At 42.9% G+C, this 24,347-nt stretch overlaps 1 protein-coding gene across 5 annotated transcripts in view; it reads right to left on the bottom strand.

Annotated features, from left to right (window-relative positions):
• IDE (insulin degrading enzyme) overlaps nt 1-24,347 on the bottom strand; it is a 202,357-nt gene that overhangs the window by 50,858 nt on the left and 127,152 nt on the right. For all 5 annotated transcript variants that reach the window (XM_077455220.1, XM_077455217.1, XM_077455218.1 and 2 more), the window contains exons 12-13: nt 3,857-3,959; nt 1,437-1,559 (exon numbers count right to left, since the gene is read on the bottom strand). In XM_077455220.1, the coding sequence (XP_077311346.1) occupies nt 1,437-1,559; nt 3,857-3,959 (226 nt within the window). The remainder of the gene's footprint in view (nt 1-1,436; nt 1,560-3,856; nt 3,960-24,347) is intronic.

The raw sequence follows: 24,347 nt of genomic DNA, 5'->3' as shown, positions 1-24,347 counted from the left end.
ACCTGAAGTCGGATCAGGAGTTGCCCCTGTGTGAATGGGCTCTAAAGAAACATAGGGGGAAGAGCATGCAGGGGATGTTAAAAGGAGTCAGGACCACAATCCATATGGAGTTTTAGTGCATTATTCTGATTTTCATAATATGCCAAAACATACCGGAAACAAAAATGCATGCAGGGCACCCTGTAGCATATATAAAACACCAAAAAGACACCTAAATAAAAAACGAAAAAAAAATAAAATAAAAACACCTGCAAGACAAAAGGCATAATGAGCTAGTATGTATAGCATACTAGCTCATTATTACTTACCTGAGATCGAAGCCCCTGCAGCCGTCCTCGTACACCGCTCCGGAGGCAGACATCGCTCCCGGAGTTACTTCCGGGTATCGCAGGCCTCGGCGCTGTGATTGGTCGGAGCCGAGATGACATTACGCGAGCCGCAAGTAATGGCCCACCCACCATGCCGTTGCTTCAGTGAGCATGTGCCAATGCCGTCGGCACAAGCAAATACAGGGGATATCCAGGGTAGTTACAGGTAAGAATTATTATAGGCTTACCTGTAGCAAAAAGTGTGTTGTAAGGGTTTACAACCACTTTAACTGTTCACGAATCCAGCGGTGTCTTCACCCCCAGCCGATTTTTCAATCAGCTGTCAGATGCTGCTGCCGCCATCTCTACTAAGGGAAACCAGCAGTGAAGCCTTGTGACTTCACAGCTGGTTCTTTACTGCGTAAGTGGGAAGGAGAAGGAGGGTTGCGGCGAGAGCAGATAGAAATGGGAGCGGGCACCTGTCAAAACCAGGTACCCGCTCCCCCTCTAAAGGTGCCAAATGTGGAAGAAGTTGGGAAAATCTTGTTACACAAAATTGCTAGGGGCAGGATTGTTAGAGAGGCTGCATGCGTGTCCCTATGGAACAGGAAACGTTGCTGAAACTCAATGACTAGCGTTGAAAATAACATTTCGCTGCCAAACAGGCAGCTTCTTAAGAGATTTTGCCACTGGCAATTTCAGCAAATTGTCAGCTGCAGGATCGCTGATGACAGAGTCACTGGTGTGTCATCTGCCGAACAATGCCACAACACAATAATATAAATTTACTAGGGATGCACCGAATGGGTTTTTTGGTGCCGAAACCGATACCGACAATCAAAAACACACTAGGCCGAAAACCGAAACAGCACCGATACCGAAAATGACTGTTTTTAATGGGCCACACCCCATTTTCGGCTCCATTATCGGCCGTTTTTCTCTTTCGGCAAATTGCTGAAAAGGGCATTTTCGGCCGATATGTTTCGGCGGCCGAAATTTCGGTGCATCACTAAAATTTACTACAGAAACTGCAACACAACATTAAGCCTCAAGCAATACAGCGTTAACATATTTATGTATTAATACAAAAAACAAAAAACACACAATTGGTTGCTAGAATCCTCCTACCTTGATGAGGGCAGGAAATGGGGTGGCATCCTTCTCCGTAGGGAAGATCTCAAAATTTGTGGGAATAAATTCATTTTTCATAGGGTGGTGTAATTTTCCATTTATTTCAGCTTTTTGCCATTTCTAAAAAGGGAAAAAAAGTTAGGATTATTTGGCAAGTCAAATAACAGATATGCATGGGTTCTTGCTTGGACACAGATTGCTATGGAACAAAAAAGCAGCCTAGGAACTTTTTTTTTTTTTGTTTAGACACTTTACAAATAAGGTCCCATGTGTTTAACAAGCTACAGTGGTGACAAATTGGAAAGAGTGGATGTGTTCCAAAGAATTAAAACTCTGGGTTTCTACTAACAGTACAAGTGACAGAATAAAAAACAAAATCTGGCTGCTACATGCAAACTACGGTACTTTATTTTGCATGTGTTTAAAATGTGTCAGACTCAGAAAAGTCACAAATAATTACTGGATTACAATTAATCATTTTCATGTGTTGCAGACTGGGGGGCAGGCAGGCAATGCACATGTGTGGGCCAACTTGGAGTGAAGACAGAACAGTCATTGAAAAAAGGAAGCTCCTTCAATTGAAAGCAGGTTATGTTTTAATGCAGAGTTATATATATATATATATATATATATATATATATATATATATAGTAATACACCAGTCTTATTTAATAACATGGGCTGAGAAGCAACAATGTTCTAGTAGTATCCCATAGCCACCTAGATAACAGATTAAAAAGTAATGTACATTGATGAATCCAAATTCTCATAAATATACTGGCATATACCAAAGAACAAAATAGAGTGGGACTTTACATGCACTTTGTAGGGTTTAATAAAAGCACAAATCGAGTTTTAAAAAGTAAGCAAAAAGTTAATGTATGCACACAAGTAGTTAGGTTAAAAAAGTTGGAGACAAAACTGGTTAAAATCACAGTTACAATCAGGTTGTCCAGGGTGGCGTTGTCCTGGCTGGAGAATCCAAAAACTCTGCCTTTTTTGATTTTACAGCCAGACCACCACCCTGGACAACCTTATTGTAACTGCGATATTAACCAGCTTTTTCTCCAACTTTTTTAACCTAACTACTTGTATGCGTACAAAAGAGTTTTGCTTACTTTTTCTTTTAAATCTCCTTGATTTGTGCATTTATTAAACCCTACAAGGTACATGTAAAGTCACATTTCATTTTGTTCTAGTTTGGTATATGTTCTTTATTGGATGGTACCTTTGTGGGGTTATAATTATCTCACACTCATTCCCAGTACCCCTCTACTATATACACTGGCAAGTGTACCTTTGAATTTCCATGACAGCCACTGGATCCTGGAAACAAGTTAGTATTTTTGACAGCCCATAGGAACAAGCTTTGCAAAGGACCTAAGACTTTCCATTTTCTAAATTAAAATCTAACAGAGAGAAAGACCCCCTTGTGATCGCAGCAGGAGGGCTGCTTACCTAGGTACTGAAGTACAGAAAACTCACCCCGAGTGTTTTCAAAATTGGAACAGGAGTGGACCTGAACTCAAAAAAGTAAAAGGTCTGGTTTACAGGGAACATCTAGAGATGTATACATTGTGCTTAAATGGGTTCTAAAGGCAGAAAGCTTTAATACCTTAACCCACACTATTAAAAAAAAAAAAAAAAAAAAAAAAGGATGCATCAAGATAAATGAAACATTCTGTATGCAGTTCCCCCAATAAACCCTGCTCATACTTACCTGAGCCCGATCTTGATCCTGCGGTGTGTTCACGAGAGCAGAGGCTCTGGCTGCTCTCTCCCTCCTCATAGGCTACTGCTGCCGTCAAACAGCCAGTGACAAAAACCTACCTTGCGTCTAGAATTCCTTCTTGTATATCTGTTTGAGAGAATCTAATACACTGCTGCCTCTCACTGGTTGTTTCAAGAGATTTGGCGAGGTCACTACTGTGCTACACAAAATTCTTCTTACTGGAGGGGAAACAGCAGTGCAAGAGCTCCCCAATTCTGATTAATTCATTCTGGGATTCTGCTTCTCAATATTCCCCTTGCAGTTATCAGATCACCAGTGATCAAGCTCTTACATTAGGAAGCAAAGACAGATTTTCAACCAAAACGACTGCCTCAACACAGGTGGAACAAGGTCAGTCCTATATTTTAGTGTTTGCATCAATGTGGTTAAAAAAAAAAAAAAAAATTTTATATTTATAAATATATATATATATATATATATATATATATATATATATATATATATATATATATATATATATATATATATATATATATATATATATATATATATAGCTATAAAATTCTCCCACACATACAGATACCTAAACAAATACACATGGTTTGGCGATTTCTGACTTCAGCACAAATACAAATTAGTTTTCCTTTAAATCAGCTAGTTTTTGTGAGTAATTGAATCTTCTTACATCAATAACTTCCGCAGGGATGTCCTCCTCCTTGTACTGTGTACCGTACCACTCTTCTGTCTTGTCAGTCTGGCTGGCATAAGACTTGGATACAACTGCCACCCTGCAAAGCACAACATTAGAAGAATTGGGTAAGTGTGAACTATTTAAATCAGCAGCACCAAATGTGAACTGAAACCAAACCATTAAAAGAAGGCATTTGTTGAACCTTCCAATGCGGTTTTTGTCACGCTTTTCACACGCAACACCTTCAACTGGGTGTCCCAACTACAAATCTGGAATTTAACTTGCACTAAAGGCTGAACATCATCTGTAAAGTCACCTGCTATTGAAATTTGGTATGGCAGCACGTGCAAAATTCACTATGACAGCTATCATCTCTTAATGGCTAGACTTTAGCCTTGTAACTGCTGAAAAAGATATGAAGGTCCATGGGGGAGGTAAAACATGAAAAAGATAACCATATTAAAGTTATCAGGAACAAATTATAGAGTGAAACAAGTTAAAAGAATGTTTTTTTTGAAGATTCATACTTGCCTAGATGGATGCAGCATCAGTCCCCCGCTGCCTCTGCACTGAGAACTGAGCCACTGAACATCACCGATGGCTCGGTTCGCTCACCTCCCGAGCCGAGAGTTGCTGCCCATCAGCACCTCTCCTGCTCTGCTCCTCCACGCTCACTGGAGCGCTAGGCTGTGGGGAGGTAGGGAGCGGCTGTCTCAGCGGTTCGCTGAGAGGCCGAGACTGCCATCAGTTTAGGCAGCTAGCAGGATCAGACTTCCTAAATCAGGATGACAGGCTGCCTTGACTGATTCCAGTGGCATCAGCAGTGTGGACTTCAGACCGCTCTCTGCTCAAAACAGAATTGCACTCCTGTGACCCATAGGAGAAGCCCAGGCTGGACTTCTTTAAATAATATTTGGCTATTAAATGTAGTATGCATTATTCATTTGTTTTGTGTATCCACAGCACCTCTAGAGTATTCTCCTCTTGAAATGGTTGCTCTATGTAACTGGAATACAAGCTGCTATAAAACCTGCTCCTTTTAACGAGGCTCCTAAATGCGAGCTTATGATTCAGAAAGGTCACATCATTAATTTTAACAAACTCTGAAATTCACAGCAGTACTTATAGAAAAATAGTCATTAGAACAAAATGTCAAAACTTTCAAAAACTAACTAAAGTAAGAAAAAAAAAAAAAAAAGACCGACTCCCACTCTGTCATTTTTCACATAAAGTCAACTTTGTCCGCAAAAGGAAGAAATTATATCGGCTGTAAAAATATCTAGACATTTTTATCAGATATTAGCAAAGATGCCTTTAGACTTGGATGCTATAAAAGAAAAAAAATAAAATGTTATGCTCTAATGCAGTTTTAAAGGGTAAGTCCACCTAAAAATGGATTTCAGTTAGAGATGGATTCTGGTTGGCAGCCACCCACTGGTTTCTGAAATCCCACAAGAATTCCAGAAGCAAGGAACTGATGCCAAAAGACAATTATAGTGTTAAAACGATAAGGAGAAAAAAAATCTCCAGGCAAGGCCTCAGTCTGAACTGCTCATGCCAAAGTCAGAAAATTCACTCTTAACCACTTCAATACAGGGCACTTTCACCCCCTTCCTTCCCAGCCCAATTTTCAGCTTTCAGCGCTCTAGCGCTTTCAGTGACAATTGCGCGGTCATGCTACACTGTACCCAAATGAAATTGTTATCATTTTGTTCGCACAAATAGAGCTTTATTTTGGTGTTATTTATTCACGACTCCGTTTTTTTTTTTTTTTGCGATATAAGCGCAAAAAAAGCGGAAATTTGGGAAAAAAACAATATTTTCTTTTTTCTATTTGAAAAGAAATCCAATAAAATCAAATTTTGTCATAAATTTAAGCCAAAATGTATTCTGCTACATGTTTTTGGTAAAAAAAATTCCGTTAAGTGTATAATAATTGGTTTGTGTGATCACGGACATATGTACGCAAATGATCATGTACATATGTGTGCAGGTGATCACGTACATATGTGTGCAGATAATCATTGGGACATGTGATTTTAGTGGGACATATGTGGGGGACATGTTTTTATTATTAGGGACATGTGTTTTTATTATTTGGGGACATGTATGTTTTGGGGACATGTGTGTTTTGGGGACATATGTGGGGACTGTGTTTTCACTGTGTGGTGTGTTGTGTGTTTACACTACACTGATGATCAGTGAGTAAAAAGCTGTAAAAACAGCCCATACTCACTGATCATCAGCCGGCTGCAGCGTTCTGCTCTCCTCTTCTCAGCGGTGACTTCCGTGTGAGGAGAGGAGAGCCGATTGCCTAGCAACCGGCTGTTTGTTTACATCACATGACGGCCGTGATTGGACACGGCCGTCATGTGATCAGGAGGGCCAATCACAGAGCCCTCCTGCCGATCTGAGATGTGCCGTGTCCGGGTGACACGAGCACATCGGGATCGCGCAGCTGCGCGGGCGCGCGCGCGCGCGATCCCGCTGCTCCTGAATGACGTTCCTGAACGTCCTATCAGGAGCAGGCGGCTCCCACCCGCCGTATATATACATTGGCCGGGTGGGAAGTGGTTAATTACCCTCAATTTGTTTTTTTTTTATAATATCATGAAACCAGAATCATCTGGTATTGCTATTTTTTTTCTCAGCAGGTTCACGGACCCCTAATACAATTCTGTACAATCTCTGGTATGCGTGGGTAAGGCTGTAACAAAATCAGAGGAAGGGGCTGAAACGCACCGATCTTCATTTTGAAAGGCTTCGATTTGGAGGTCAACATGAAGATGATACTGGCAGTGGTCTCCAAACTGCAGTCTGGAGGCTGGATGCAGGCCTTTCCTTGCCTTTATCTGGCACCATTCCTCCCTGACACCGATGGGATACCATTGCTGCCACTGACACTAACAATAGGACACCATTCCTCACAATCAAATACCGACAATGAGCCACTATTCCTCCTGCTGATACCAATAATGAGCCACTCCTCCCATTAATGTCAACAATGGAGCATTATTCCTCCCATTGATAAACAATGGGGTGGGGCACTATTCCTCCCACTGATCCAAAAAATGGGGTACTATTCCTCCCTGATAGTAGCAACAGGGCACTATTTCTTCCACAGATACCAACAATGGGGCACTATTCCTTCTATTAAAATCAAACTATGGGACAATTGTTTACCTCCACTGATGTTGAGGATTTTCCCACGCTCACTGGCTAGTCTTGCTCCAGTGAAGTGGTTGTTTGTATAAAAAGTTTGGAGACCCCTTGATCTATTGACATTTTTTTTTTAAGTTTGGATGTATATATAGAGTAGTATTCAGATTCTTTTTTGCTGTGCCTTGAAGGAACTTTCCTTCAAGCTTATACAAAACTGTAAAAGCAGCAAAAGGAAATCCATTCTTAACTAGTGCTCTCTGGAACAGGTTCCTCATTTGAAGACATCCTATCCCTTTCTTTTACTAGTCTGTAAAGTTTTGAAACTACCTTCCCCTTCAGTCCTGGTGGCAACGGGCATCAGGGTAAGGGAGGGTAAAATTTTTCAAATAACACAGCAATAAGCCCTGTCGTTTCTTAACAAAAGGTTTTGACTTTGAATATATTTATTTATTTATAGCAGTATTAAAACCGAAACAAAAATGTATTATATTGCTTATATTTTTTTTAGGCTCATTTCCATTTTCATCTAGTATTTCAGCCAGTAAGTTTTTCGAAACAAACAAGGTCTCTTCCAGATGCATCAGCTTACAAGGTTGAGACTCCATTAAACTCTGGCAGGGGGTGCTTAAAGCAGATCTTCACTCTCCAATTCATTATCCCTCCTCTGCGTGATTAGGAGTCTGGTTTCATTCTTGGTTTACTTTTTTTTTTTTTTTTTTTAATTAAAAATTATCCTGCCCTGCGCCCCTATGCATACAACTTGCATAGGCAAATGACATGCACTATCCTCCCTTTGCCTCCTAGAATATACACACACAACCCAGGAGGCAAAGCATTTTATTCAGTAAAAAAGGAAGGGGTGCGTCTAGTGGGGCGTCACTGAGAGCCTGAACAGCGGGCAGTCTCTCGATATCACAACAAACATGGCAGCACACGGGACTGAGTGCTGCCAGAGGAGAGGACGCACTGGATCTGCATGGGAGGGCGAGTATCTAAACTGTGCAGAACCTACCACCATAAAAAGGTAAGGGTATTAAAAAAAAGAAAAAAAAAAAAGAAGTAAGCTTTCAAATGGTCAACAGCTTTTGTTTGCTGTATCTAATTTTAAAGTGTGAGCTGGAGATTGCCTTCAATTTGTTAGTGTACTTACATCTTCTAGTTAATTTAATATTATCTTACCCTTAAGACTGACAAATCTGCTGTCTGGTGTGCATCTTCATCCAGCAGACTGGGGCACTCTAAGGCTCGGTTCACACAGGGGCAACACTACACTACTTTCAACACGACTTTTGAAGGCAACTTGGACATGACTTGAACACGACTTGGGGCAACTTACAACTCGACTTTAAGTCGCCCCAGGCCAGGCGACTTTTGCCGTAGCCAATCAGAGAATGAGCTCTCAAGGGGGAACTCCACGCCAAATAAAAAAAAAAAAAAAAAAAAAAAAAAAAAAAAAAAAAAAAAAAAAAATGGCGTGGGTTCCCCTTCCGAGAGCATACCAGGCCCTTAGGTCTGGTATGGATTTTAAGGGGAACCCCCTATGCCGAAAAAATGGCGTAGGGTCCCCCCCGCCCATGTTGAGGGCACGCGGCCTGGTACGGCTCAGGAGGGGGGCCGCTCACTTGTCCCCACCCCCTTTCCTGGCCGACCGGGTAGTGTGCTTGGATAAGTGTCTGGTATGGATCTAGGGGGGACCCCCACACCGTTTTTTTGGCGTAGAGGGTTCCCCTTAAAATTCATACCAGACCTAAGGGCCTGGTATGCTCTCGGAGGGGGAACCCACGCCAAATTTTTTTTATTTATGTAAATTTGGCGTGGAGTTCCCTTTAGAGAGCTGATAATTCTCGGAGAGTCGCCTCCATATAGACGGAGATCCGACTTGGAGGCAACCTCCATTGAAATCAATGGGTACCAGTTGCCTACAAGTTGGATAGAAGTAGTACAGGAACCTTTTCTGAAGTCGGAGCGACTTCAGTAGTGTGCATTAAGATGGCTCTCATTCACTTACATTGATTTTTACATGTAGCGCGACTTAAGGCGACTAGGGGTGACCTGAAGTCGGATCTGAGTCGCCCCTGTGTGAACAGGCTCTAATACAGGAGGTGTTTTACTGACCAGAGCACCAGGTGAAAACAGAGGGGAAGAAACTAATGCAGCCATCACATCTGACTGGTAAGCTGAAATATTTTACAATTGTGGCTTTGGGTTTAAAATAAAACTAGTTCATGTTCATGACCATTGGAGTGAATAAAGCTGTATTAACACCTGAGTGTGAACAAGTGGTTTTGGAGCTTTTTTTTTGTATTCAGGCACGAATCTTTTTTTGTTTTAGTCAAAAAAAGGCTAGTTATTAGGAGGAGCTTGAAAAATGCAAATTTTCAGATGCTCATTAAAGTTTTATGGGGTCAAAAATGGCCAATTGTGCTTTAAAAGTAGCTTATGTACCTTTGAGTTTTAGGCGATCAAACATTTACATGTGAACAGGCAGAATTTAACATAGAATTTTGGTTGTAGAGCATCTTGGAGCTTCAAGTTACCAAAATGTTCAGTTGTGAATCAGAGCTAAAAGAAAAAACAAATGTTTAAAAGCTTTTTGCATAAAGATTTCCCAGTGCATAAAACACTACCTGCAATGATGGAACTGTTGGTTCCATGACTTTTTGTTAAAGTACAAGGATGAGTAAAAAAAATAAAAAATAAACATACTTATGGTACTACCCTCTTTAACCACTTCCCGACCGCCGCACGACGATGTACGTCGACAGAATGGCACGGGCAGGCATATGGGCGTACATGTACGTCCCTGCCTTCCCGCGGGTCGGGGGCCCGATCGGGCCCCCGCCCGGTGCCCGCGGCGGTCGGTATTCGTTCGGGAGCGATCCCGGACGAGGGGATGGCCATTCATTCATGGCCACCCCCTCGCGATCGCTCCCGACGAATAGAAAGTCTTCGTGACATCACTTCCTCTCCTGTAATGTAAACACAGGAGAGGAAGTGATGTAATCTCTCCTCCGTGTCGGTATTTTTCGTTCCGACACCGAGGAGAGAGGATCGGTGAGTTGCACCAACACGACACTACAGAGTAGAAGATGCCAGGCACACTCACACCCCCCCGATCACCCCCCCCCCCAATTACCCCTGCCCCCCAGTCAGTGACACCAATGTCATTTTTTTTTTTTTTTGCATTGGTGTCATTTGTGACTGTAATAACTGTTAGGGCAGTTAGGGTTAGCCCCCTTTAGTTCTAATGTACCCCCCTAACCCCCCCAATAAAGGTTTAACCCCGTGATCACCCCCCGTCGCCAGTGTCACTAAGGCTGGGTTCACATTGCAGCGGTTTATGAGAACGAATGTGATTCGCACCGCACTGCAGTGCAAATCACATCCGATCTCTGTGCGATTCGAGTTCAGCCATTCGCCGCACCCGCCACAAATTCGCACGGGGCCCTTTTTTTGGTCCGCAGCAGAATCGGATCGCATGGGTGTTCACACCATGCGATCCGAGTTTGCAGATCGCACTGCGATATGCGTACTGATCTGGGGGTGTCATTAACATTTCACGGACACTCCCAGCAGTTCGCATAGGGCAGTGTGAACTGCCGCCGGGAGGCATGCGATGCGGGAACCCGCCGCGGATTCGTGGCGTTCCCGCATCACTCCAGTGTGAACCCAGCCTAATAAGCGATCGTTTTTCTGATCGCTGTATTAGTGTCACAGGTGACGCTAGTTAGGCAGGTAGGTATTTAGGTTCGCCGCAGCTTTTTATAGCGCCAGGGACCCCCATATACTACCGCATAAAGCCCCCTGATTGCCCCCTAGTTAACCCTTTCACCAGTGATCACCATATAACTGTTACAGGTGACGCTGGTTGGTTAGTTATTTTTTTTATAGTTTCAGGGCACCCGCCATTTATTACCTAATAAAGGTTTAACCCCCTGATCACCCAGCGGGTGTCATTTGTGACTGTAATAACTGTTAGGGCAGTTAGGGTTAGCCCCCTTTAGTTCTAAGGTACCCCCCTAACCCCCCCAATAAAGGTTTAACCCCGTGATCACCCCCCGTCGCCAGTGTCACTAAGGCTGGGTTTACATTGCAGCGGTTTATGAGAACGGATGTGATTCGCACCGCACTGCAGTGCAAATCACATCCGATCTCTGTGCGATTCGAGTTCAGCCATACAGATAGTATGGCTGAATTCGTGTCGCACCCGCCGCAAACTCGCACGGGACCCTTTTTTTGGTCCGCAGCAGAATCGGATCGCATGGGTGTTCACACTATGCGATCCGAGTTTGCAGATCGCACTGCGATATGCGAACTGATCTGGGGGTGTCAACATTTCACTGACCCTCCCAGCAGTTCGCATAGGGCAGTGTGAACTGCCGCCGGGAGGCATGTGATGCGGGAACCCGCCGCGCATTCGTGGCGTTCCCACATCGCTCCAGTGTGAACCCAGCCTAATAAGCGATAATTTTTCTGATCGCTGTATTAGTGTCACAGGTGACGCTAGTTAGGCAGGTAGGTATTTAGGTTCGCCGCAGCTTTTTATAGCGCCAGGGACCCCCATATACTACCGCATAAAGCCCCCTGATTGCCCCCTAGTTAACCCTTTCACCAGTGATCACCATATAACTGTTACAGGTGACGCTGGTTGGTTAGTTATTTTTTTATAGTTTCAGGGCACCCGCCATTTATTACCTAGTCTCACTAGTTTTCCCCCTAAATTTAGGGGTGTCTACTTTCCAAAATGGGGTCATTTGGGGGGGGTTTGTGCCATCTTGGCATTTTATGGCCTTCAAAACTGTAACGCCCTTAGAAAGCCTGAAGGCGGTGCTTGGTTTTCGGGGCCCCGTACGCGGCTAGGCTCCCAAAAAGTCCCACATATGTGGTATCCCCATACTCAGGAGAAGCAGCAGAATTTATTTTGGGGTGTCATTTCACATATGCCCATGGCATGCGTGAGCAATATATCATTTAGTGACAACTTTGTGGAAAAAAAAAAAAAAAAAAAAGTTTGTAATTTTCCCGCAACTTGTGGCAAAATATAAAATATTCCATGGACTCAATATGCCTCTCAGCAAATAGCTTGGGGTGTCTACTTTCTAAAATGGGGTCATTTGTGGGGGTTTTGTGCCATCTTGGCATTTTATGGCCTTCAAAACTGTAATAGGTAGTGAGAAGTGAAATCAAAAATTTACGCCCTTAGAAAGCCTGAAGGCGGTGCTTGGTTTTTGGGGCCCTGTACGCGGCTAGGCTCCCAAAAAGTCCCACATATGTGGTATCCCTGTACTCAGGAGAAGCAGCAGAATTTATTTTGGGGTGTCATTTCACATATGCCCATGGCATGTGTGAGCAATATATCATTTAGTGACAACTTTGTGTAAAAAAAATAAATAATTTTTTTTTTTGTCATTATTCAATCGCTTGAGGCAAAAAAATAAAATATTCAATGGGCTCAACATGCCACTTATCAATTTCCTTAGGGGGTCTACTTTCCAAAATGGGGTCATTTGGGGGGGTTTTGTACTGCCCTGCCATTTTAGCACCTCAAGAAATGAGATAGGCAGTCGTAAACTAAAAGCTGCGTAAATTCCAGAAAACGTACCTTAGTTTGTAGATGTGACAACTTTTGCACAAACCAATAAATATACAATTATTGACTTTTTTTTTACCAAAGACATGTGGCTGAATACATTTTGGCCTAAATGTATGACTAAAATTGAGTTTATTGGATTTTTCTAATAACAAAAAGTAGAAAATATCATTTTTTTTTCAAAATTTGCGGTCTTTTTACGTTTATATCGCAAAAAATAAAAATCGCAGAGGCAATCAAATACCATCAAAAGAAAGCTCTATTTGTGGGAAGAAAAGGACGCAAATTTTGTTTGGGTACAACATTGCATGACCGCGCAATTACCAGTTAAAGCAGCGCAGTGCCAAATTGTAAAAAGACCTCTGGTCATTTACCAGCAAAATGGTCCGGTCTGAAAGTGGTTAATAACCATGCCCCATGTTAAAGTGAATGCCATGGTCTTAAATGTTTAGAGATATTACCAATTTTATTAAACTTATGATGGGTAGCCTGCTGCTCCAAATTCAGGAACTGTATAAGCGCCAGCTTCAGATGCATGGGCTGCTGGCAGAATTGCAAGAAGAGAAGTTCCACTACAGTTTGGGCAAGTAATCCATGAATCGACATTTTAAGACAATAGCCATATTAGATGAAGAGCTTCACAAGAGTCCCGATGAGGATTTCATTTAAATTCTGGCGAGGAGACTGTAGCACCCCTTCAATCATTACACCATAAAAGCATTCCAGTACATGGCACTGTAGCAGGACTAGTCTTATCAAAATGCTCTACCCAATCTACTAAACAGGTGTACCATGCAATATGCTCCAGCACAGTCATTCTGCTAGCAATCATGTTTATTGCCATCCCTGGCCAAACAAAAATTAACTTGGTGTAAACAAGTCATTAATGTTTCAGCATGTGTTGCTAGAATGCAGAATAGCCTTGAGTGCGCCCCCCCCCCCCCCACCAGAAACAGCTACACCATTGTCAGCAACACCATTGTCGGCAACACCAGTGCACATTTCCCCGTTTTTGTCAAAAAGCAAAGTATCAAGGTTAAGGATTTCAGGGAAGATTAGGAACAGAGCGCGTGCGTGCGTGTGTGTGTGTGAGTAAATGAGACACTTCTCAGCACAATTCTGCAGTGTGGCTCATCAGCATGCGGCCTGTGCCTCTACAGATGGCAGGCATAACCCAATCCAAAATGACTTTACAGATAATAGTGCTCCTTCTGTCTCTGGGGCTGTTTTTCTGCAATCGTAAACAAGCTTCTGCTGGCAGCAAGCAGAGGGGAGAACATAAAACTCAATTTTATGGTGCAAGGTGGAAATAACGCGGCATATGGGCACTTAGTGCTGTCTTTTCGTCTGATATTCGCTGCTTACTAAAACACAAAATCTACAGAAAGAGGCATACAAATCTGGAAGAGTACAGCATGGAGATGTAATCTTTGCGCAAGCCTTCTGGTAGGTTTAAAAACAAATGGAAGGCAAATGGGAATGGTTCAGGCTGATAAATGAAGCATTTCATTTCTTTCCTCAATGTAAATTGTAAACCGATATAGCAATCAAAAAACCAAGATTCAATGTAGAAACTAGGATTTTTCAGCAAGTCCTTTTTTTTGTGTGTCCATTAAAGAGCACATGGATTCAGATACTGTTGAGACATTCAAAATCAGAGCAGCTGAGTGTAAAGCAAAAAACTCCCTGAGGTCCAACAAGACAGAACAGTGGTACTGCCATCAGCCCAAGGGCCAGCTAAAAGGGAAAACTCCAAAATGGAGCTCTAATGAGGCCAAGCCCAAAAGTTAAAAAGGAAGCAGACAATGACCAAAGGAAGGAACTAGAGAATCAATCTGATGCTTAAGACCTGGAAGAGAATCACTGCCAGAAGGAGATAATTCCACATGTGAGGAAACCCACAATCTTAAATCAAGCAAACAGCTGGTCAACCGGGGGAGGTTGTGAATGTATTTAGGTAAAAATTTGTTAAAGCATATGGTACAACCTGAGGATCAAGGGATGAGAGTTCCAGGTCTATTAGAGTGTATGGTCAGACAACTAATTTTGCAGTGCAAGGCTGATTGAACAGAATCCTGACTTCGCTATAGCACAACAGACTCGTGAAACTGCCAAACCGCTCAGGAACTTTGTCCACATGACTTAAGGGGTAAGGAGCCAGAAAGCACCTACAGAAAAGTAGGTAGGAGGGATATTCTCTGGGACCAGACTGGCGAGTTAGAAATGACCAGAAGGACCGGGTATATACAGGAGGATACATTCCTCGTATCGTGTCCCTGCACTGCCATCCTCACTGCCCGTTTCCTACAGAGCATGCGCAAATTACGTGGCGCTTTGTGAATGGGGCACGCTGTGTTCTGGTACACACACAGTTCCCAGAACACAGCACGCCCCATTCCCTAGAAGACAACGTGAGGAGGAGAGAAGACTGAATATCACAGCGGAGTAGGAAGAGGTAGATTAGGAAGACTGCCTAGCAACAGGGGTTTCTGGTAAGTAAAAAAAAAAAAAAAAAAGAAATATTCAATTTATTTTTTATATATTTTAAGAATATTAATTTTTTTTTTTTTTTTGGGGTGGCCCTCCACTTTAACCACTTCAATACCAGGCACTTAAACACCTTCCTGCCCAGACCAAATTTGTAAATAAGTAAGTTTTCTCCTTCACTGATGGGCTACGGGGATAGGCACTGATAAGGCGGCACGGATGGCCACTGATAAGGCGGCACGGATGGCCACTGATAAGGCGGCACGGATGGCCACTGATAAGGCGGCACGGATGGCCACTGATAAGGCGGCACGGATGGCCACTGATAAGGCGGCACGGATGGCCACTGATAGGCGGCATTGTATTACATTATACTGTACTAATGGATGCCAACCAGTGCCAAATGCATGCCAATCAGTGATGCCCATTGTGGGCACTGACTGGCATCCATTGTGGTCTAGGGAGAATTACCTTGTCCTGGTTATCCCTGGTGGTCTGGTGGCGTCCCTGGCAGTCCAGTATGGGCATCCTGGGGGATAATCGATCAGCACAGACCCCCCCCCCCCCCCCCCCGTTAGAGGAGCAGCCGATTGGCTCTCCTCTACTCACGTCTGACAGACGCAAGTGAGGAAAAGCCGATCACCGGCTTTTCCTATTTACACTGTGATCAGCTGTGATTGGGCACGGCTGATCACGTGGTAAAGAGTCTCCGTTGGAGACTCTTTACAGAGATCGTAGTTGCAGGGTGTCAGACTGACACCCCGCAACAACGATCGCCGCGATGCACGCACCCCCTGGGGGCGCGCAGCGGCTCAAGATCACGTCATATGACGTCCGGTCACGATTTTGAAACCACTATGCCGCCGTGTATAGGGCAGGCGGCAAGTGGTTAATAATAGCCACAGGGCTAGAAAAAGAGACCAAAAGTAATTGGACAATTGAATCAAAAGCCGTTTCATGGCCAGGTGTGGGCTATTCCTTTGTTATTTCTTCATCAATTAAGCAAGTAAAAGGTCTGGAGTGGATTCCAAGTGTGATATTTGCATTTGCACCTCTCTATGGTAAAGAAAAACCCATTCACAACATCCAGACAATTGAAGGACGCTCTCCAGGAGGTGGGCGCATCATTGTCAAAGTCTACAATCAAGAGAAGACTTCACACGTGCAAATACAGAGGGTTCACCACAAGGTGCAAACCATTCACAAGCCTGAAGAATAGAAAAGCCAGATTAGACATTGCCAAAAAACACTTCAGGCCAGATCAGTTCTGGAAAAGCATTCTTTGGGCAGATAAAACCAAGATTAATATGTACCAGAATAACAGGAAGAAAAAAAAAAAAAAGATAAATAAAAAAAAAAAAAGTGTGGAGAAGGCGTGGAACAGCTCATGAGCCAAAGTACACGTCGTCATCTGTAAAACATGGGGGGGGGGGGGGGGGGCAGTGTGATGGCATGGGCATGCATGGCTTCTAGTGGCACTGGGTCATTAGCATTTTTATTGATGATATGACAGAAGACAGAATCAGCTCGATGATTTCTGCAGAGTTTAGAGATAGACAGTCCGCCCAGATTCAGCCAAATGCAGCAAAGTTGATTGGACGGCGCTTCACAATACAGATGGACAATAATCCAAAACACACTGCAAAAGAAACCCAGGAGCTTCTGAAGGAAAAGAAATTGAATATTCTGCAATGTCTGAATCACCTGACCTTAACCCAATTGAGCATGCATTTCACTTGCTGAAGGCAAAACTAAAGGCAGAAAGACGAACAAAGAACTGAAGACAGCTGCAGTTCGAGCCTCACAAAGAATCAGAAAGATGGAAACCCAGTCCTTGGGAATTGCTTGCCAATCATCCAAGGGGACATAGACTCTCCCGCAAAGTTTGGCCTGCTGCGCAAGGTCTTAAGCATACATACAAAAAGCGTGATCAGAGGCTACCACAAGAGAAATGATGTCCTCAAATTGCCCATGAAGGGATCAAGGCTAATAACCGTATCGTCCAGTCAAGGGACCAGACTATGTATCCCGATGAAGAAAAGATGCCTATCTGCTCCCAGTGGTAAATGCAACAACATTTCAATGGTGTAGAACAGAATCTGACCCTGGAGACCTGCCATAGGCTGAATCCCACAAAGTAGAGGCAACCTGTTCTGGAAGGCCACAGAAGCTGGATACTACAGCTTATACAAATTCAGTCACTGGGGTAAATTATATACACGCAATAGGTATGAGAAAAGAGGAATAAGGATGTGAACAGGGTACCATACACTCCCATAAACAACAGTATCTTAAGAGCTTCACTGAAATCAAAGCCAATAAAGGGTCGCTGATATCCAGAGTAACAAGCAATGGATCCTATATCTAATAAAACCTTTTGAAGCATCCCCTTGCTTCATACGTTAATTTATTAAGAGGCAGGGCCTGAATAATAAACAGTTTCAATAAGCCAATATGCTGGACCTTTGTATAGGTCCAGTGTAGAATGATAGTTTTCCTGGCATAGTAAAACAGGCGGAGGAAATATTTGGTCACAGTGAAGGCTTCTAGCTCCTCAAAAGATAACAAGGCGGCACCAAACAGCAGACGTTGGCGAGATCATTTTGCTCCTTTTTACTTGCATTGCATGTTCACAATGACTTGCAGCACGTCAGACAGCTTAAACTTAATCTGCAGAAAAATTACCTCCGAATTACAGTCTGTGCCCCCTGCGGAAGTTTATATCAAAAACTGAGTGGGCTCTACCTTTTAATACTCACTTTCAGCTTTGAAACAGTACAGATCTGCCTAGTCACATTAGCTCTCTGCATATCACAGCTGTCGGTCTACACCGCTTTAAACGTTTTTGTCCATTGAAAAGGAAAGCAAATTTGTGACAAAGGCATGAAATGCAGAGCTTCATACATGACCGCTTCACAGAATTTCTGTACCAGCTGGTGAGGAGCTGAACAAACATTCAATAACGAAACAGCTGAGAAGTTTGCAGGAGCCGTTTATCAAAGGAGCACAGGAGTGAAATCCTCACAGCCACTGGGCTGCACTTGTTAAAAGCATTTTTCCAAACTGTGATCATTCCTCATTTGTCTCCACCCTGTGCATATTCATCAGTCCATATTCTAAAGACTCATTTTAAAAGATACATTCCGAGACCGTGTTCTAATGGAACTGCCGATTTATACTTTATCCACATTTAGCGGCTCCTCAGTGTTTGCCTTGTAAAGATGACAAATGCATTTAAGAGGCATACAAAACAGGAAATATCAAACCCTTTTATGTTAAGGCATCAGGTGTGCCATTGCATAGGCATGCTCATTCTCTATTGTTCTAAGTGCCCCAAAAATGCAAAGCCCGCGGCAATGCTGGCTATACACTGAATTTTGGCAGTTTCTTGAAAAAACACCCAAAATTCGCTCTGTGGATGGATTTGTCAAGTGCCTTCCACCCAACATTCATCATTTGGAGAATTCTCATCTACACTAAAAGCCGCCATCAAGCGCTGTGGGTAAAAAAGTACCAAATAGCCAATTTTGTCGTCTAAGACAAAACTGCACAGAGATTGTGATTATATCTCCCAAAGCAGACATTTAAAAAATACATTTTAGAATAAAAAGATACCCCAAAGATTTAACAGATCAGGCCTGTACCACTTTCTTTCCTGGTAAACAGCCCAAAACAAAACCCCTACTGGAAGATCCAGCTGCCCGATTGCTAGGTACCATTGTGGATATGAAAAAAATAAATAAAAATAATAATGGAAAAGATACTATGCAAACAGTGGAATATTCTCCAACAGGATCCACGCTTAAATCCAGTTATTTGTGACAAACCCAACGTCACTAATAGGAGAGCTCCAACCCCCAAGAATAAAATGGCACCTAGTAAAGAGCACTAGAGACCAAACAAATTCATTGTCTTTGTTCCCCTTGAAAGTATGTGCCGCTGTCGTAAAGCATTGTAGAAAACCTGCAAATTTTGTTGAACATGAACAAAAACAGTCACACACAAAGACAAAACATATCGTTTTGAGAATTTCTAGAATTGCTCCACAGATTATGTAGTGTATTGCCTCACATGCCCTTGCAAACTACTGTAGGTTGATTGGACCATCAGGCCCCTACAAGAATACTTCGGTAAACACCTTTGCTTTGTTGAAGAGGGCCGTGACCAACACAGCGTACCAAAACACTTTCTAGAAGTACACAAGTCCACTGTAGGACTACCAGTTTGGATCATTGAATCCATACCTGGGAACTTATCTCTAAAGCCGAAAGTTTCTCTAAATTAGCGTGAAAGGTTCTGGATATGTACCTTAGATACTCTTGCACCTTATGGGTTGAATGAAGAATTAGAAATCAGCACCATAGTGGAATGTCATATCCTTAAAAAAATGTTTTCTTTTTAATACCTACCCCTTTCATTTCCTGCATCGTCATCATCTAAGTATTGGTACTAGCAGCCTATAAACATGTAGTTAATTTAACAACGTACTTAAGTGTTCTTGTATATAGATCACTTTACGTTATGAGTTGCGCATACCATACATGTCATACCTCCATCATTGAATGTGGTTTTACTTTATATCCTACAATCATACGCAAGTACATTCTATTAATATGAAAGCACTCCAGACATAGCCATCACTAGCCGTTCAATGATTATATATGATTATACAGGTTTGATCCACTATACGAAAGCTCTACATTGTCCACACACATGGGTTCATATCTAGCCCACTATGGAGAAAACATTCTATGCCAGCATGGTTTACATCTTTTACACATACACACAGTTCATTCGTTTTTAAACAACAGAAAATAACAGTTATGTATAGTGCCATGCAAAAGTATTCACCCCCACCCCCACCCCACACACATAATTAGTGAAATAATGTCCACCTATGTGCAAACTAAGGGTCACATGATCGGTCATTACAGATACAAGACCCCAGAGATTGCAACACCTAAGCAAGAGGCACCACTAATCAAACACTGCCATGAAGACCAAGGAACAATGTTGTTGAGAAGTACAGGTCAGGGTTAGGTTATAAAAAAAAAAAAATCCAAATCTTTGATGATCCCTAGGAGCCCCATCAGATCTATCATAACCAAATGGAAATAACACACAGCAAACCTGCCAAGAGATGGGCACGAACCGGGCAAGGAGGGCATTAATCGGAGAGACAGCACAGAGACCTAAAGGTCTGGAGGAGTCTCAGAGTTCCACAGCAGAGACTGGAGTATCTGTACATAGGACAATAAGCTGTACGCTCTATAGAGTTCGGTTTTATGGCAGGGTGGCCTGAAGAAAGCAATTACTTTCAGCAAAACACAAAATGGCACGTTTTGAGTTTTCGTAAGGCAAGTGGGAGACTCCCAAAATGTATGGAGGAAGGTGCTCTGGTCTGATGAGACTAAAATTTTACTTTTTGGCCATCAAAGAAAACGCTATGTCTGGTGCAAACCCAACACATCACATCACATCACATCACCCAAAGAACAGCAGTCTGGACTGGGAAACTGGTCAGAGTTGAGTGAATGATGGATGGTGCTAAATACAGGGAAATTCTTGAGCAAAACATGTACAACTCTGTGTGATTTGAGGCTACGACGGAGGTTCACCTTCCAGCAGGACAATGACCCCAAACACACTGCTAAAGCAACACTTGAGTGGATTAAGGGGAAAAATGCAAATGTGTTAGAATGGCCTTCCGCTGCCTTTTTTGTTTGTTTGTTTTTTTACCTGTGTCACTGGTGGGCGATTCCTACGGTGTCTTTGCCGTCACAATCGGCGTCTTTTTAACCCCCGGCGTGACGATTTCATTGATAAGGAAAACTTAAAAAAGCAGTCCGGCGGTTTCCATTTTCACTGTGGGCGTTTGAAGCCCACAGGCATTTACTTCCTGGATTCGATGACGCTGAGCTCCCAGCATCCACCGCTCCATCTCGCACATGCTCATTGAGTGTCCTCTTTGTTTTCCTTCCTCTTGCCTCGTGTATAGTGGTAATGGCAGATAGAGCTGCCTGCCCACTTTCAAAATGGCAATTTCGGACACGCCCTCGTCACGTGACCGGCGTCCTCCTTCCGAAATCTCACGAGATTTCGGCATGACTGTGTCCCCCACGGATTCCTGGGAAATAGCTAAAAAAGTTCCCAGGGACCATTGCGAAGCCAATAAACGCGCCTACTCCCACGGGAGGAGAGCCCTGGAAGTCGGCATAAACATTAAAAATAAAAGGTAAATACTGCATATTTTATTTCAATGGTCATAACTGCATCTATGTTCCAAAGCGATTTGAATAAGATGAACTTGCAATTTTCTGTACAAAACCGCTTTAACCAGTTCAGCTCCGGACCATTTTGCTGGTCAAAGACCAGACCACTTTTTGCGATACGGCACTGCGTCGCTTTAAATGACAATTGCGCGGTCATGCGACGTGGCTCCCAAACAAAATCAATGTCCCTTTTTTTTCCCCACAAATAGAGCTTTCTTTTGGTGGTATTTGATCACCCCTGCGGTTTTTATTTTTTGCGCTATAAACAAAAATAGAGCGACAATTTTGAAAAAAAAAAAAAAAAACACACACACAATTTTTTATTTTGTTATAATAAGTATTCCCCCAAAAATATATATATATAATAAAAAACATTTTTCCCCCTCAGTTTAGGCCGATACATATTCTTCTACATATTTTTGGTTAAAAAAAAAAACGCTTATTGCGATTTTCTTTTGATTGGTTTGCGTAAAAGTTATAGCGTTTACAAAATAGGGGATAGTTGTATGGCATTTTTATACATTTTTTTTTTTTACTAGTAATGGCGGCGATTTTTATCGTGACTGCGACATTATGGCGGACCCATCGGACATTTTTGGGACCATTGTCATTTATATAGCAATCGCTGCTATATAAATGCAGTGATTCCTGTGTAAATTACACTGGCAGTGAAGGGGTTAACCAGTGGGTGGCCGTGTAGGGGTTAAGTGTTCCTAGGGGTGTGTTACTAACTGTTGGGGGCTGGGCTTTAATTTAGTGAACACTGATCTCTGCTCCAGTCAAATGAAGCAGAGATCAGCGTCACTAGTTGCTAGGCAGAATGGGGAGATGCTGTTTACAATGGCATTTCCTCGGTCAGCCGCCCCGTGAGACGATCGAGACCGGACTCACGGGGGTCCCGACCACGCGCTGGCGATGGCATGGCGGCATTGAAGATTGGAGGTACCTGTACGCCAATATGCCTGCCTGTGCCATTCCATCGACATACATCGGCGTGCACTGGTCGTGAACCGGTTAAAGAGCAAACCATCCAACTTGAAGGAGCTGGAGCAGCTTTGCAAGGAGGAATGGGCAAGTAAGATGTGGCAAGCTCAGAGACTTATCCAATGTGACTTGGAGCTGTGATCGCCGCAAAAGGTGGCTCCACAAAGTATTGACTTTAGGGGGGGGTGAATAGTTATGCAATAATTTCTGTTATTTTGTCCTATTTGTTGTTTACTTCACAATAAAAAATAAATCTTCAAACTTGTGGGCATGTTCTGTAAATTAAATTATGTAAATCCTCAAACGAGCCATATTAATTCCAGGTTGTGAGGCAACATAAAAAAAAACTAAAAATGCCAAGGGAGGTGAATACTTTTGCAAAGCACTGTTATAGTAGATTGACAGATTCTTTGCATAACATTCACATGTCCACTTAATATGGAATTGTCATCCAGCCCATATAAATCCAGCTTCCCTCTGTCTGTTACACTTGAGAAAGGAGCGCGCATGCTTAGTATGAGCCTCGCACATGGTTTGAAACACGTTGTGTGCCCTGCTTTCCAGTGAGGTCACATGCCATCCTCCACGCGTCTCTCAGTCATCCATTCACAAAACGATGTGGATCTGGCCGGCTTCCTTTGCCATCACACTGTGGTTCCTGCATACCTGGACAGACGTGCTGCACATAGTCTCCATTAATAACTTCTTTCCACAGATGAGCCATTTTATTACTTCCATCATTTGAGTGTCCAATTGTCGTTTTCTGCCATGTTATGCTTAATTAAATACTACACTTAACCACTTCCCGACCGGCGCACGCCGATGTACGTCGGCAGAATGGCACGGGCAGGCAAATTGGACATACCTGTTCGCCCTTTAAAATTGCCGCCGTGCCATCACGTGCGTGGCAGTCGGGACCCCCAGTGAGTCCGGTCGTGGGTCCTGCGGACTCGATCGCCACGGGGAGGCTGAACGGGGAGATGCGCAAGTAAACAGCATCTCCCTGTTCTGCCTAGCAACAAGTGACACTGATCTCTGCTCCCTGCGATTGGAGCAGAGATCAGTGTTCACCAACACATAGCCACACCCCCCCACAGTTAGTAACACGTCCCTAGGACACACTTAAACCCTACACTGCCACCCCCTGGTTAACCCCTTCACTGCCATTTACACAGGAATCAGTGTATTTGCATAGCACCGATTGCTGTATAAATGAGAATGTTCCCAAAAATGTGTAAAAAATGTCCGATGTGTCCGCCATAAAGTCGCAGTCACAAAAATCGCTGATCGCCGCCATTTTGCGCAAACCAATCGCTTATTGCGATTTTTTTTACCAAAAATATGTAGAATATGCAACGGCCTAAACAGAGGAGGAAAAAAAATTTTTTTTTATATATTTTTGGGGAATACTTATAGCAAAAAGTAAAAAATAATGCGTTCTTTTCAAAATTGTCGCTTTTCTTTTTTGCTTATAGCGCAAAAAATAAAAACCGCAGGGGGTGATCAAATACCACCAAAAGAAAGCTCTATTTGTAGGAAAAAAAGGACGTCAAATTTGTTTAGGAGCCACGTCGCATGGCCGCGCAATTGTCAGTTAAAGCGACGCAGTGCCAAATCGCAAAAAGTTGCCTGGTCTTAAGCAAGCAAAATGGTCCGGTCTGAAAGTGGTTAAGAGGCACTTCTGTTTTTCTTATGCATCAGCTTCACAGAGTCAACTCTACTCTTGAGAAGAGCTTCTGCCCTAAGTGTTCCAGTGTTTTCAGACCTAATTTTTGGCTTATTCCCTGGCTTACTTTTGATTAACCCTAAGGACATTTCCATGAACTTTTTAAAAGGACTGGCCTTCATTTAAGCATTGTGTGGGTTATGTACCTTGTGCGTTTGCATCATATGTATGTTTTGTCCTAGTATTCCTGCGATGAAACCACACTACTGTGGCTCGTCCAAACACCAGCAGCGGTTTTAGAACAGTGGATTGCGTCACACTGCA

This window comes from Lithobates pipiens, unplaced genomic scaffold (genome assembly GCF_037356315.1).
Source record: "Lithobates pipiens isolate NorthernLeopardFrog02 unplaced genomic scaffold, aLitPip1_a1.2 Scaffold_25, whole genome shotgun sequence".
NCBI lineage: Eukaryota > Metazoa > Chordata > Amphibia > Anura > Ranidae > Lithobates > Lithobates pipiens.
The sequence above is the reverse complement of the archived record's forward strand: the minus strand, read 5'-3'. Positions and strand labels throughout refer to the sequence as shown.